Source organism: Clupea harengus, chromosome 1 (genome assembly GCF_900700415.2).
Source record: "Clupea harengus chromosome 1, Ch_v2.0.2, whole genome shotgun sequence".
Classification (NCBI taxonomy): Eukaryota; Metazoa; Chordata; class Actinopteri; order Clupeiformes; family Clupeidae; genus Clupea; species Clupea harengus.
In genome coordinates, this window is record NC_045152.1 from 20796151 (window position 1) to 20812532 (window position 16382).

At 42.0% G+C, this 16382-nt stretch overlaps 1 protein-coding gene across 1 annotated transcript; it reads right to left on the minus strand.

Moving 5' to 3' along the window:
* Nucleotides 1–1465: 1465 nt before the first annotated feature.
* LOC105898839 (polycomb protein suz12-A-like) lies at nucleotides 1466–15504 on the minus strand. Its single transcript, XM_012825936.2, has 16 exons — nucleotides 14570–15504; nucleotides 13493–13539; nucleotides 13078–13142; nucleotides 12539–12607; nucleotides 12389–12438; nucleotides 12185–12270; nucleotides 11001–11232; nucleotides 8188–8287; nucleotides 7835–7940; nucleotides 5432–5615; nucleotides 5162–5250; nucleotides 4057–4200; nucleotides 3424–3581; nucleotides 3020–3224; nucleotides 2815–2894; nucleotides 1466–2499 (listed from the first exon to the last, which is right to left on the minus strand). Exons 1-16 carry the CDS (start codon nucleotides 14742–14744, stop codon nucleotides 2154–2156), a joined length of 2136 nt encoding a protein of 711 aa, XP_012681390.2. The 5' UTR covers nucleotides 14745–15504; the 3' UTR covers nucleotides 1466–2153.
* Between the last annotated feature and the right edge of the window lie 878 nt (nucleotides 15505–16382).

Below are 16382 nucleotides of genomic sequence, written 5' to 3' on the forward strand. Positions count from 1 at the left end.
CAATATTTGCTTTTTCATGGAACTTGCATTCATACAATTTTATTGACCAGTAGTTTAAAAAATATTCACTTTTAAATAGAAAATAACCCATGACTTTGCTACAAAACACAACGTAAAACAGGCTGGTTTTGTATTCTTGGTCTTTCGGTCAACCTCTTCAAACATTTTTCTCTCGGAAATCATCTTGTGCAAACAATGCTGCTCTTTTCTATCACGGAAAGCATAGTATGTGTGCTTCGAAAAGAAGTTCTTTGCGCAGGTCACAGACTTTCTTTTGTACACTAAAGGTCAATCCAAACACATCTCAGTTCATAGTATACAGCTTTAGCAAAATTAAAGCAGGAGTTGAGGAAAGCTTTCGTCTCCTTTATAAAACAAACAAAAAAAAAAGAACCTGATGAAGCTCACGGGAGAGCCTAAATGTCATCTCAAAAACATGTGGCGTCCACACCCTTTGGTCTCTAAACTACACTTCACCCTCCAGTCTATTTAAATAACCTCTAATTAAGTCAAACAATAAGAAGTCTGACTTTTCTTATAAGTCCTGTATAGCACATAGATGCACCAAGTCCTGTAGCACACAGACGTAGTCAAGATCGGAGACCAGAGAATCTCTTAGGACTTGGGCACCAGGATGCTTGAGAATGAAAGTCTCTGGGGGGTGGGGGCGGCGATAGAAAAACGGAAAGAAAAAAAAAAGAAAAAAAAACCCACAGGCCAAGTGTCTGCGGGGAACCCGAGTGACTGTGCTGCCAAGTTGTGAAGGTAACGGAGGAGGTGCTGGGGGAGAGCTGGATGCGTTTCAGTGGTGGCGAACAGGAAAGGAAGCGTGGCTTAGAGGACTGATTTGGCTGCTGTTGACACATCAAGACGAACAGAAGCAGGACAACGAACAGTGCATTAGGAGCACAGCAGTACAGTGTTGCTATGGCAGTGGGGTACAAAAGAAAAAAGACAAACTGCGCGAGTCCGTATTCCCTCCAGTGATTATCCTGTAGAATTCTCCTCACGCAAACAGGCACTGGGCCTCAGTACAAGACTAATCTGACAGAGAAAAACAACTATAAAAACCATTCCCCTGTACTTTCCAGAGATGTAAAATAAAGACAAAAGACAAGTGTAAACATCTTACAAAGAGCACCTGGCTTGTTCCTGCGTTGGCACGAGGGCGCAACGCTTGAGGTCAGCTGTGACGCTCATGCCTACAGTCAGCCGTCAATACCCTGTGTCTATGTCTGTGTGTGTGTGTGTGTGTGTGTGTGTGTGTGTGTGTGTGTGTGTGTGTGTGTGTGTGTGTATATATATATATATATGTATGTATGTATGTATGGCACATCGAGCCACATCCTTGCATAAACGGGGCTCGTGTAAACCAGTCCAGTGTGGCGGTGGCAACCAAGCCATCCTTTTAGCCGGCCCTCAGAGAGCAAAAGCTTTTTAGATCCCTAAACACAAACACATTTGATTTCAGTTCAGTTCAAGTTTCTTTTTACTCTCAAAATGCATCGTTAAACACATCAAACCCGGTAGCAAAATATGACAATAATAAAAAAAAAAAAACAGGATTTGGGTCAAATCTTTGCAATTAGTCACCATTTAAAATGATTCCTTGAATAGTCTGTCCAAATGCAGCCACCAACAAGAACCATGTGTTGATGGAATAGGCTTGAAGGGCCAAGAGGGTGTGTCACAATGGTGATCCATCAGAGACATACTAACGAATAGAAACGTGGAATCCCTACGAATATAAAACGTGAAATCCCTACTACTGCTTATGAATGCTAAAAGTAATCTTAGAAAAAAGCTCCTGTTTAAATGGCACCATCCCAGAGCCTATTAATCTGCTGGTTTCAATGTTGCAATGATGGAGGGAGGAATGGAAAACTGAAAAATGTGACTCCCTTCATTTGACCCACAAATCCTTCGCATGATTCACCTTTTTTTCGAATTTTTTTGTTCTTGGTTGTGTCTGCCAGTAGTGCACCGTGTTGCAGACTCCAAGCACCTGAGACCCTGTACGGAATGCATGGGTACTGTACTGGATGAGCCATCCAGTGGTGCCCCACCCAAAAGAGCACCAGATTCTGCCGCCTGCTTTCCCTGATCCCTGTCCCTCAACCCTCCCCCACCCCTGACCCCTGACCCTTCACCCCTCAGAGCTTCTGCCTCTTGTACTGTCGGGGCTTGCTGGTTGCTCCTGCTGCTGCGGTGGCTGCCTCTTTGTCCGTTAGCGGCCCCTGACTGGTTTGGCTGGTGGAGGGGGCAGCGCCACTGCTGAGCATTCTGAGATCGTGGTTGTGTTGCCGCCGGCGTTTCCGCTGGAACTCACGCACGCGTGCCATGACCTTGTCGATGGTGACCACGCTGACCAGGTTGAAGTCATGCATGCTGACCAGGTGCAGCAGGAAGTTTCGGTTGAGGTTCTTCTCGGCTATGATGCTGCCATATTTTTCCACAAACACCATGCATGCCTGGTTCATCTGATTGTCAGCAATGAATCTGAGAGCAAAAACATGCATCCCCAGTCAAATAAACATCAAATCTTATTGCAGTTTAAAGAGCTCTAGATGTGCATCACTGATGATGGAATGAGAATCTCAAAGATACATGTGAACATAACGGTAGTGATACAAGCAGTGGTTAAAACTGTGATCATAAAAATGCTATCTAGCAGATCTAAATAAAACAGAATAAAAACACAAATCACAATGGAAAAATACAAGGCAGCCCCTCACTCAACATTAGGGTCAATGGAGACATTAGTGTCCAGATTCTAAAGGAGAAAGGGAAGGAAGACATGGCATCACCACTCACCCGTATTTCATCACGTGAAGGTTCCACAGCTTCATCACCTCCTTCTCTCCCTCATTCACATCAGTGAAGTCATCAATTTGCTACAGAGAAAACAAAACAGATGACAATTAACTGATCGCGGAGTCAACTAGGCAAGTAGATGAGCATCTCTGCGTTTGAAAGGCAAAAGAGTTCAGACCGGTTAGGTTCGGTCTGGGGGCCTCACCGTGACCGTCTTCTCCCGGAGCCAGAAGGGGTCGCGCTCGTCCTCGCTGTCCTCGTCCATCTCGTTGGCCCGCAGCGGGACGCAGTTGTCGCTGTGGAAGTACAGGCGGTCGTGGCCGCTGGTGTAGGTGCGCTGCTGCTGCTCCACGTCCGCCCCTTCCTCCGGCTCCAGGAACTCTGACAGACTGGGCTTCACACGTCTGGGCCTGAGGGATAGATATTTAGTATACATCATATGCATCATCATATGTTATCACTCTCCTTCTTTTAATATTTATCTATTAATCAAGCAAACCAATCAGGTGGATCAGGGGGTCAAGTGATGTATAAAAAGAATGTGCTCAGAAGTAGTTAAAAGGTACAGGTGAAAGACTTGTAGTGGGGGGCCTATGGTTGGATGCAGACCTGCAGACGAGGATGTGGGTGACGGCCGTCCTCTTGACGGGGCCGTTGCGGCTGAAGGCAAAGCCGGGCTGGCTGTGGATGTCCTGCGGGTTGCCCACGTAAGAACCGTCATAACACTCGTTTATGGACACGTCTATGCGCGCTCCTTTGGGGTGAGGCTGCGCGGGGGTGAGGAGAATTGAATTAGCACAAGCTCAACATTCACCCACTCACACACATTCAATTGATAATCACTTGGTCCATTTGTAACCCTCTAGGCTTTATTAAGCCCATGAAGAGCTGCCAGTGTAGACGGAGGGGTGATTATACAAATAGTCAGCCTGTTTTATCACGGTAACTTCACTGTAGGTGAGAACTTCACGTGGAATCTCAATTGGATACCAGAATAGTTGTGGGGACCGGATATTTATCTTTTTGTTTGAATTTTCAAAGTGACAGCAGTAAATTCAGAGGGCATCCGCTATGCGCTATGCGGGGTGCCTGCCAGTGGGGTTAAAGTTCTATTTATTGTGATGTACCCGCTACATCTCATTATGTGGGTGTGTGTGAGACAGATATGAGCCAGATATGAGAGAGACAGACAGACAGATGAGAGATAGAGTAGAGATGTAGAGATAGAGAGAGATCCCTCACCACATAGTTGAAGACGAAGCGGCTGTGGGATAGCTTGAGGTGCTTGAGCAGGCTGTAGAGTTTGCAGCAGTTGAGGGTGCACCAGGGGCAGTGCAGGTCATCCCGCGCCTCCGTCTGCTGCCGCGTGTTATTGTTGTACAGGAACTGGAGAACCACGCAGGCACACAACATTTACACAAAGGAGGAAAAAACAAGAAACCTCAGCCATCTCGGTAATCTCCACCCAAATACAGAACAAACTGACAGGAAGGAGTGATACATTTTTGTAGCTCAAGTGTTCACTGGTGCATATCACCAAAGCCTCACGAACAACCCCAAGTGCCAACAGTTCAGCTACCGTCTTGCCACTGACGCGATGGGGGACTTAATAATAATAAAATAAAAATGTTTTGGCTACTCCTGTACTCTAGAACAGTGGTTCCCAAACTTTTTACAGTCCCGTACCCCTTCAGACATTTAATCTCCAGCTGCGTACCCCCCCCCCCCCCCCCCCCCCCCCGTTGAAAAAAAAGTTTTCCTTTTCACCTATTACTTTAATTCCGTTTTAATCCGTTTCGGCTCATTTTGTTCACCCAGAGGTAGATTGATGGCTTAAAATGAGTGAATAATATGTGCCACAAGTGACCCAAACCTTCTAAGGTTGTTGTTTGCCAGCCATCAACAGAACAGAAGACAAAAAAAACATTATTTGCAGGCGATATTGGGAAGATGAGCGAATTCATTTGACAGGCTACGGAGGTCTGTGTTGAATAGGGGGGCGTGGCCGGAGTGGAGTTCAGCACAGACGTGACATTTTCTCAGTGATTTTGTTTTCTAATTAATGCTTGTTCATAGTTGCGATCGTTGTGTTATAAGAAAGAAATACAGCCTTGCAGGACAAAATACAGGCGATTTTGATGCACAAAATGATGTTTCCGTCTGAAAGTTGCAATTCTGTTTCAAACAGTACATTCTGCGAATTCCGTCCGTTTTCTGTTATCGCGGACATTTTCTCCCCGCGTACCCCCTGAACCACTTCACGTACCCCTGGGGGTACGCGTACCCCAGTTTGGGAACCGATGCTCTAGAACATCTGGGCCCCCACGGAGGGGAATCAAACGCTTACCTGATATATTACCCTGGGCTTCTGTCGTGATTCTGCCACTATCTGTTCTTTCCTTGGAGGAATATCAGTGCTAATTGGTTCCTTTACAGCTTTGGGAACAGAAACAAAGACAGTCATTAACAAACAAGAAATGCTTTTTTTTCCCACGCATCAGAGGAGAACTGAAATCAGAATAATTTCTCGTGGATATTAATTCTGCCACAAGATGAATTAGCTCCTCCGATCCCAGTCAACGGTCACCAAGAGCTCCCATCTTTGTGAATCTCTTACCTACTGTCTGCAGGGGCTTGAGGCTGCAGGGCCTGCTCTCTGCAGTGCTGCTGCCGCCGCTGCAGTCGGAGTTGCGTGTGGCCAGGGGTTTGGCCACAGGTGCCGTGGAGCGGCTAGACACGTCACCTGTCCACCGCAGGGTGAACTGCAGTGTGGGACCCTGGGAGAAGGTCAGGTCAGGCCACTGTGGGAGGACGGAGAGGAAGAAGAGGCTTTAGCCAGGCCAAGATGCCATGCCTTCAGGTGAATTCTGGAAAATACTTATGGACTTGGGAGTCCTTTTGGTATGTGACGTTAACGCGCTCACGGTTCCAGAACATTAAAATGCTTGAGGCATGTATGATGATGTCTATCCGCCAACCCACAAGCCTATAATTAAACCCCAAACAGCTGTTGTGGAAAACCACAGACAAGGGCTCTGATATCAACAGTGTATCATGAATATCATATATGATTTATTACTAAGGATTACTGGGTGTGTTCTGTGCAGTTGCCTGTGAAAGTCAGTCCTATTTGCCGCTATTCTTGAGTCCAGCCACACACACACACACACAGTGCCGCTGCTAGCCATTTTGGTGCCATAAGCATAACTCCTTTATGATGCCCCCCCCGAGGGAAAAAAAACTTTGTTTCTGCCAGTTTAACATGTTTTTAAAACGAAAATCTACTTTGTAAACACAGTACACAGAACAGCCAAAACATACATACACACAAGTATTGGGATGTGCAAAATCTTAGTAGAAATTAAATAGTCAACTTAAAAGCAGAAGTATACAAGTAAGCAATCTTCTTCAATAAAGCAAAGATTTAGAAGCAGAAATTCACACAATTTTACTTTACTTTGTAAGCACACTATGTAGAACATAGGGGTGGGAATCTCTTGGCACCTCACGATTCGATTCGATTCCGATTCAGAGGTCAACGATTCGATTCTAAACCGATTCTCGATTCTAAACCGATTATCGATTCTAAACCGATTATCGATTATCAATTCTAAACCGATAAAACGATTATCGATGCATCTCAATTTTTAAAACATTTGAGTTTGCTACTCAGAGTCTGCAATAATCGATGCCGCTTGCATTTCAACACAAAATGAATGTGTAAAAAAAAAAGAAAAAAAAAAAAAATTATAATTTTTTTTTTTTAATTAAAAAATCGATTATGAACTTTTCTGAATCGAGACAGAATCGTTCTAGAGAGAAATCGAAAAATCGATTTTCCCCCCACCCCTAGTAGAACAGCTAAAACACCTCTTGTCACTACAGATCTATAACTTTGCAGCTAAAGTTGTGATTCCTGGTTGCTATGGTTATCAAGGTGCTATGCTAGCTAGCTAGCTAGCTAAGGAAACTTTTAATAACCTTAAACGATTTAAATGGAAGATTTCCGTTTGCAGGAAATTATAGCTAGTTATCTAGCTAATGTTATAGTCTCCTCGATTTACAATTATAATGGGTGCCTGTGACACTTCTTATGAACGAGTTCATATTCATGAGTTCATATTCACACATATTAACACCAGTTCATCATGTGTAAAGAATGCTGATATGAAAGTCAATGTGCAGGCTTCCAATTTAATCGTGATTTAAGATACTCTATTTGAGTTGGGGCAGTCTGTCCTTCAGTCGAGGTATGATGATCTCTCGCTACAAGTTTCACCTGTTCGTGTTGGAGTAACAAATGCTTGTGGAGTCAAGTGCAGTTGAGAGGCGCTTGTCTCCAGGGCAGATAACAGTTAACTTTTTTCTCTTTTCACGGATACAAAAATTGAAATTGGAATACGGCTGGAGCTGTCCCTGACGGACAAATCAAAATCACCCATAATTCGGGATGTCCCGGACAATTCGAGACGGTTGGCGACCCTACTTGCACCTAAGTTATAACATATTTGAGTGTGCTAACATTAGCAATAACGTCAGCTAGTTTCAGGTGTATGCATAGGCTAACCATTAAATTAGCAGCACATTTCCCGTATTTAACAATGACTAAACATGGACTTACCTGAAAGTGATGCATGGGCATAATCTCGCAGTTTCTTTCTCTTTCTTTTTTGTGTCCCTGACTCCTGTTGTCTTTTTGAGGCCATTTTCGAAAAGTTAGCCTACTGTCAAAGTTCGTCAGGCCACTGAGATAGGAAAGGGCATCCACGGCGAGCTTGGGAAGTCACCATCGTAACTTTTTTTGAGCAATTAAATATATCTCTTGTTCTGTCTGTTTTGTGATATAAATGCCTAAAAGGTGCCTAATATTGCTATACTGAAATAATATCGGCATTATAATTATTATAACTATGATGATTTTTCAGTTGCCTATTTTTTGGTGCCCCCTCAGGACTTGGTGCCCTACGCACAGCGCGTAGTTCGCGTTATGGGAGCGGCGGCACTGCACACACACACACACCTTCTGATCCGTAATGGTTTCCCATGTGGCTCTTTTCTTGCCGACTGGACACTCCTCCATTTCTTGCATGGACACTTCATACTCCCCATCGAGCAGCTGTAAACGTCTGATAGACAAACACACACCACAACAATGGGTAAATATTAGCAAGAGAAAAAGCCCTCACATCGTGCAGATAACCATATACCTTGTTTAAAAATATTTGCCCCGATATTGAAGACAAAATCTGACTTTTACAGACATTAGACATAATTAGACATCAGAAAATGCTTTCAATGACATGTCAAAAGTGAAATAGAGTTGCAAGAGTTTAGAATGTGAAGTAAGAGCAGGGAATGCAGCCTACAACCTACCGATTCTTATCAAAAACGGTCATCTGGGCCACAAACATCGTTTCGCCATCTTCCCTTTGCAAGGTACGTTTCTTTCTGCTTGCCATTTCTTCAATAACACCTGACATGACAAGAAATCTCAAGTGAGCATGGTGGCCAAAATGATTAGAACACTTGGCATATTTAAGAGGTTTCAGTTGTTTTTGTTGAATTGGCCATTAAAATACCCATAAAACAAATGAAATATCTACAAAGTCATCATTATGCTCTATAAACCATAGAATAGAGCCATCATAAGGAGATTTAGGTCATTTTCCTTACAAAAAACAAGCTAGGCCTATTTCACTGTCAATGTCACACAATCATGTTCCTTCACAGAAGAAGCCAAATTACTTGTGTAATCATTGTCAGGTGTGATCGTGGTTAAATTGATGGTGATGCAAGAGTCTTAGGACACAGCTGTGTGATTCTTTTGAATGTACAAGGCCTATCCTGCTCATTAAGTGATTGGTAACATCAGGGTTTTGTCACCAACAATTGGTATGAATTCAAAGCCTCTAGAAGTAGTCTTGAAGCACATGTTGCTCTTTGAACATGGCTAAGGTGAAGAAGGAGCCAACGAGTGAGTAACGGGTTCGAATAAAGGCCCTTTTTGATGCTGGCTGGAGCTACTGCCACATAGCCAAGGACTTGAGATGCAGTCCAAGCACTGTCAAGTACACTTTAGACCGCCATGATGAAACCAATTCACACCAGAACCGAAAGGGGAGAGGTAGAAAAAAGAAACTTTCAGACAGGCAATTGAAGCATCTCGAAATTCTCAGCCTTAAGGACCGAAGACAGACCTCACGAGAACTGCGTGACGGGATCAACACCACAATGACTAATGGTGCAACAGTGTCTTCAAGAACTGTGCGTCGGAAACTGGAAAAAGGACTTGTTGGCAGAATAGCAGCATATAAACCATTACTGAAAGAGAAAAATAGAGTGAAACGCCTGAAATTTGCAAAAGAACACAAGAAATGGACAAAAGAAGATTGATGTTGTGGTCTGATGAGTCCAAGTTTGAACAGTTTGGCAACAAGCGAAGACTGTATGTTTTCGAGGGGGGGAGATATGAAAATGAGTGTCTCTTGCCAACAGTTAAACACGGAGGGGGTAGTATTATGGCGTGGGGTGCCATTTCAGCCTCAGGAACAGGTGACTTAGTGAAAATGGATGGCATCATGGATAAGAAAGTATACCACAACATTCTGGTGAGGCACGGAGTACCATCTGGGAGTCGACTTATTGGGCCTGGATTTATTTTCCAAGAGGACAATGACCCTAAACATTCTTCTAACTATTTCCCGAACTACCTGCGAAAGAAGGAATCTTCTGGAACATTGAAAATGATGGACTGGCCACCTGAAAGTCCGGACCTCAACCCCATTGAGCAAATTTGGGGCGAGTTGGAAAATAAACTGGACAGATCTATTGTACATTCAAAGGAAAGCCTTTGGCTTGAGTTGAAGAACGCATGGGATAACATTAGTGTTGAAGTTCTCAGGAAATATACTGACACTATGTCAGAGAGATGTGCTGCTGTAATTGCTGCAAAAGGTGGACATACCAAATTTAAAAGTTAAAAGTGGATAAAAACAGAAGGACTCACTTCATCTGATATTTGTTGTGCTCAGAGCAACCATCTGCATGTTTCATGAACATTATGAAATGAAATCATGTTTTGGAGGCAAAAAAGAAGTCAATATTTTCAGATCTGTCAGGTGTTTTAATAATTTTGGCCACCACTGTGTGTGTGTGTGTGTGTGTATGTGTGTATATATATATATATATATATTTATATATATATTAGTGCTGTCAAACGATTAAAATATTTAATCGCGATTAATCGCATTTATGTCATAGTTAACTCAAAATTAATCGCGATTAATCGCAAATTTTTATCTATTCTAAATGTCCCTTCGTTTATTTATTTTTTCCATCATTTTATTTTTATTTCAATGCCCTTATCAACATGGAAAAGTGGATTGGCTTGCTTTATGCAAATGTTTTATTTTATTGAAAACCAACATTGCCAAACAGGGCGGTACAAAATAAAATTATAAAGTGCACATTTCAGGTAAACAAGGACCCTATAGTGCAGTTAAACCATGGCTTAATATTTTCTTTTTTTCAAGTTTGCTGGGAACATAGCAGTCAGGCCTCTTATTTCAGAAACAATGAACCGTAACAGTTAGGTTACCAATAAAAGGTAAGCCTACTACTTCTTTGCTTTCAGCCAGCTGCCTGTTGACATTTTCAGACAACAGTGAAGCTCGCTTCTTTTGCACAACACAACTTTTAAAAGTAAACTTTCCATTCAGAAGTTTTTTGTCATCCATTTCGCCGTATCGCGCTCACCATTCACTTAAACCGTTACGTTAGGCTACTACACAGTTTGCAAGGCCAAAAAGAACGTTAATCTAAAAAAAAAAAAAAAAAAAAAAAAGTTACAAAAATAAAATCGCGTTAATCGCGCGATAACAAAATTAACGGCGTTAAAATGGGTTTGCGTTAACGCCGTTAATAACGCGTTAAAATGACAGCACTAATATATATATATATACCTGAATACCTGAATGTGTGAGATATTTAAATAAATGTTGTGTGTGTGTCTGTGTGTGTATATATTGTATATATATTTTATACAGAATAAGACAATGTGATGACATTTAAAGAAAAAAAAAATTACTAACTCTGAAAATCAAAACTACACGTCCCGTTTCACCTCGTTTCAATAACAATTAAGCTGAAAGGCCCAGCACCCATGAGTGTGGGAGTGTCACACACACCTATGTTCTTGTTGGTCTCTCCATTGGCCAGGTCACTGAGCTGGCACCTGGCCGGCCAGGGCACCCTGAAGAGCAGCGAGTAGGACTTGACCATGTGGCTGTTGCTGGGCTCAAACTCCTGGCTGGAGACCAGCAGTGTGGGGAAGGCCCCCGGCTTGGCCTGGCTCCCGTCGGGGTTCAATGGCACCTGCTTCTTACCTGTAGGCACTTGCTTTACTGGGCAGCTGACATCCTGAGCACCACACACACACACACACACACACACACACACACACACACACACACACACACACACACACACACACACACACACACACACACACACACACACACACACACACACACACACACACACACACACACACACACACACACACACGAGAATGGGAGGTTATACGGGTGTAACAATACAAGCGACCTTGTGAAAATGATAGGGCTAAACGATTAATTGCATTTGCGATTTAATCGCGATATGATAGAACGCGATTTTCTAACCGCAACGTTCGCGATTAAAAAAACGTAGTCTAAAAAAAATATATATATAAATAAATATATTTTTTTTTAAGATGGTACATTTTGCACACAGTGTTTAAAAAGTGCATGCCTAGTGTTTATACTTAAAATTACTTTTTTTTTTTAATTACTTAAATGCACACCAATCCACCGATTTGTTGTTCTTGTTTCTGTAATGAGCAGTTAAATAAAAATGTAAAATGTGGGAAAGAATATTTTACACTAAATGTATCTAATATTGTGTAGGTCATATTTAAATCATTCATTACGTTTTGTTGGGGGAAAAAAAGAGGCTAAAAAATATATTAAATCGCATATTAAATCGCTATCGCAATATTTTGGTAAAAAAAATCGCAATTAGATTATTTTCCCAAATCGTTCAGCCCTAGAAAATGACTGCATATGTTTGTGCTTTGGGGGATGGAGGGGGCTGTCTGAACTCTGAAGGCCACTGGCAGAGGTGACACAGTGAGTGCACTCTCCTCAATGGCCAACAGGGTTTCTGTAGCACATGAGGCATGACCTGCTTCTTATCTGAAAAGAGGCAGCCAGCTAAATGTGCTTAGTGTGATTGCCATTTGACAAAGCCATTTGGTATACTGAGTAGTTCTAACAGAGTTTAAGTGACACACTACCCTATGAAAGTGGAATGTTCCTCGTGAGGTTGTTACCTTTCTCTTCTTGTGACAGACTTTCACGAGGAGCACCTCCAGGGGCACCGTGTTTTGTTCGTTCTCTGATTTCTGTGATAGCTTTTCTGAAGACCACAAAAACAAAAGATAGTCTGTAACAAGTGAATTTCACTTCATGCACTGAAAATAACAAATGCTTTGCATATAAATGATTGCAATGGCTGCTCTCCTTTGCATTCTCACCTGTTTTATGGAAGAATCCAGTGAAGGTCAACTGCAGATGTGAGGCCAAACTGTAGTGAGGAAAGTAAGGGATTAGTTTGGAAAGCTGTCAGACATATTGAAAGAAAAAGGTGTTTGTGCGGGTGAGGAAAGCATGTAATTTTCTCTCACTTATGTGACTCTTGCTCTCCTCTTGCCTTCTCAACCTTATGCAGCAGATCGTCCACTTTAAAAGCTTTCCTGTGTCAAGAAAAAAGAACAAAAATATTGAAACATTTTTTTTTCAGCTGAGAAATCTTTCATTCAGAAGCTAGCTATGAAAGGTCTTACGTTTGAAGCAGCAGCAATGCCCATATATTCATGACATAACAATGAATGTGCAGTTAGCCCCTCACACTTAATTTGGATGGGCATTCTGGACAATATGAAAATATCAAGGAAAATGTAACGTGGATTTGCATAACTGGTAACACGGTGCTATTGCGACCAGTAGTGGCCTTAATTAATTGTACACTTGCAATAAATGGCATGTATAATCCGTCAGGCAGAAAAGCCTAAACTCATGAATTTATGATCCTTGAATTAATTTATTCAAACACATTAACTTTGACGTGTAATTTTCCTACGGTAGGTTTTTTTGATAATCCATTTCAACTTCACATCATATACAACACACAAAAGTCACAGCTTAGTGCGAGCATGTTGATTACCTTTTGGTATTTGTTCTTGAGTTCCGATGGGACATGTATGTGAGAGTCCTGTGCAAGAAGATAGGCTGCAGAAGATAGCAGATGTCACACTTTAAAAAACTGATCAAAGTTCTACTGCTGACATCAGAGAGAGAGAGGAAGCAGTTAAAAATGGGGGTTTCCCTAAAAAAGGACTAGCCAGCTTGCAATGCAAGTTCATTTTCCCCTCAATGAACTTGCAACATATCTGTACAAAAAAACCCTTCTCAGAAAATTCCAATGTGTTTCCATGACAAAAGTATGCAAATATGTAGATAAACTAATAAGTGCAGGGTTGTACATTTACTTTTAAGGACAGGTCCACCATTAAGATAGAGTTACCTACTGAATCATGCAATAATCCACTACTCCACCACTTCTTGTAAAATATACTCACTGCAATCAGGTTTCTGGTGCGCAGGAATCTATAGATCTGTGTGGGTTCTGTGAAAAGAAAAGATAGGGATCAGTAACGACCCTGCACCAGGTGAAACAGACTTCCTGTGTCATACTCGCTTATCTGTCAGGCACAATGTATCTTGACTAAGAGGACAATAAATGCATGAGAAACACCAAATAAAAATGTGACGAACACGATACCAATAGGTTTATTAAAACATTATAGGCTCAAGAAAGCACGTGCTGTCAACGAAACGGCACGTGGCTCGTTAAACTGAAAGTCAAAAATAAAATGTGACCAGCAACATACTTGAGAATTCATATGTAGATTATAAAAGACTGAACGTCAAGAATCAACTCTGTCCAGTAAATAACTTGGTATTACATTATAAGGTGCAGAAAATTAACCATAAACCACACCTGTAAGATCACCGGCTAATCGAACAGAATCTGGTATTGGCATGCAAAGCCATTCAAAGATGCGTGAATATCCCCTTTACTCATCTGCTAATGTTGGCATAATGCCTAATTATGTTAAATGATAGACTATTGAGTTGTATTTTCTTGCAGAAAACGGAGTCCCTGAGACCACGACGCAAAATGTTTTAACTTTCTAAGGTTAAATTAAAAGCTAGCTAGCTAAATGACAGCAACATCTGTCAAGAAGCTAGCTAAAAGTAGCGAATGTAACGTTATCTGAAGTTGACTACATTATTAATATAGCCTCAGGGTTAGTCAGATGACCAATGTCAACACCGAGCAATCATTAATAGTTAATGTCGGTTCAAAAGTTTCTTTTTTGGATGGCTAAGTTAAACAGCTCACCGGTAAGATGCCAGAAGTAGTTAGCTATTTGCTAGCTTTTTCGCTGTTAGCTAACAGGACTTGGAAAAGTATTACCAGTACGAGTACCAGTGTTCTGACATAGCTCACGGCCTAGCCAGCTGGCTAGCACAGGCTGACAACATTAGCAACAAACATTCATTCACAACATTCAGAAGTTCGACATGATTAAATAGTGCCATCTGTAATTTAATCATATCGACAGGAGGATAATGTAAGAGCCAACACTTACTTTCGAATGCTTGTAAAAAGAGTTCGTGGTCAGCTTGAATCTGTTCCATTTTTAGCTTCTTTGAAGTCATCACAATTCCGGAGGATTGAGCACCGACTTTGCCCCCGGTACCATAACCAAATCCAGCACCAGAACCTATACCACCACCACCCGAACCATATTTATGTGGGGCCATCCGAAAATACTACTGGTTTACCGGACCAAAAGCTACTAACAATGGTGGGGAAATTCCACCGAGTCTTTCCTCAAAACAAAGGAATTAAAAATAAACGGCAGGCTAACTTAGATAGATAGAGCTAGATAGCTTGCTAACTTAGCTAACTTTAGCAAAGTTCTTGCAAGTATGAGCAGCTTAGGATAGCTTTGATAGCCAGCTATCACTTGGGGAAGCTAATAGCATAGCTGTCTTAGCTTGTCACTCACTTGTCAACTTAGCCATCCCTTTGTTTAATAATTTTTAGTTTAACTTAAAACTATAACAGTAACTGTGTACAGAGGTAGCAAAAACTAGCTAGGATACTGTTTTTATCCAGCCAGCTAACCTGTCTTGCTGTAAACCTGAAGTAAGCGTAGCGTACTTCCTGTCTAGCTAGCTACCGTTGTACTACATCTAACGGTCGGCTAGCTAGCCAGCCGAGTACTGAGGTCGATCCTGCAGTTAGGTAGTTAGCAAGCAAGCTGGCTGCAGTTGAAAAAGTGGAGGCAGGTCATTGCTCCTTTGAGGAGGCAAAGGATATTTGCCGGCTACTTTAAAAAACAGCAAGACCACTGAACAACCATGCCAATGCGTGATACTTGTAGTTATATTGCATTAGAGCGAAACCCGAAAGACTATTAGTCTTTTAAATTTCATCAACACGTAAAATTAGTGTATAAAATATGATTTCCCCCACATCCTCCTGGCCTACAGTCTTTCGTATGCAAACGCCCTCCCACATAGTCTTAACGAATGACAGAGTACGTTTGGTCATCCGGCGGTTGCTATTGGCTCAAGTAACTGGTTATTTATAGATTATTGGTTAGCTATTAATTTGTATCAACCACGTATGATGACGCCCACGTCGTTTAACTATGGGGTAGGTGAGGCAAGACAGTTTACCATACCCATCTCCCAAAAATAAATAAACTGCATTATTGTCAGTAGGCCTCAGCCATGGGTTCTTATTATGACTACCGATGCACCGTTATTGTTATAGTGTTTTTCAAAGCCCCCCCCCCTTTAATACATGTGTTTTGTCCACGTTTTGGGGCTGTAGCTGGACAAAAGTTTCGTCAAAAATGACCCAACCCTAGCTCATCACGACTCACAGTGAATAATGTTCAATGTAAAAGTGTACTGCTTTACTAACTTCTGCACATTGTGCTTGGAGCCCGATGATGAAAGAACAGAACACTCTTCGTTGGTCCCTGGCCAAGACAGACGGCTCACCTCACCTGGTCCCCGGGCGCTTAAAAGCTGCCCACTGCTCCTGGGGTCCTGGAGGAAGGACAGTCCGGGATGGGATAAATGCAGAAGATAAATTCACAAACGACCTCAGGCTTGCGTGTGCGTGTGTGTGTGTGTGTGTGTCCTGTGTCGCCTCCATGCATTCACTTGTGTTGCAGTGTGTCGCTTGTGCGTAAAGTCATTATTATTATTGCTGCTTGCGGATATGTTTCTATTTATGATAATACCACTGTCCTGCCCATCACAGGCCATAGTGTTGCTTCAAACCCTTTTAGTGGACCCTATTATAAGGTTCTAAGTTGTATAGGCCGAGAACCTTTGAATTATAAAACACAGATGGTTTTCTAGTTACAATTACTCAATAGG

What these genes read in the sequence shown, in the direction of transcription:
- LOC105898839 (XM_012825936.2), bottom strand. Translation starts at nt 14,744, where the DNA reads ATGGCCCCACATAAATATGGTTCGGGTGGTGGTGGTATAGGTTCTGGT. An exon ending in TCAAGAACAAATACCAAAAG is followed by an intron (nt 12,608 to 13,077) that starts GTAATCAACATG and finishes TTCTTGACACAG; the next exon opens with GAAAGCTTTTAAAGTGGACG. An exon ending in GGAGAGCAAGAGTCACATAA is followed by an intron (nt 12,439 to 12,538) that starts GTGAGAGAAAAT and finishes TCCTCACTACAG; the next exon opens with TTTGGCCTCACATCTGCAGT.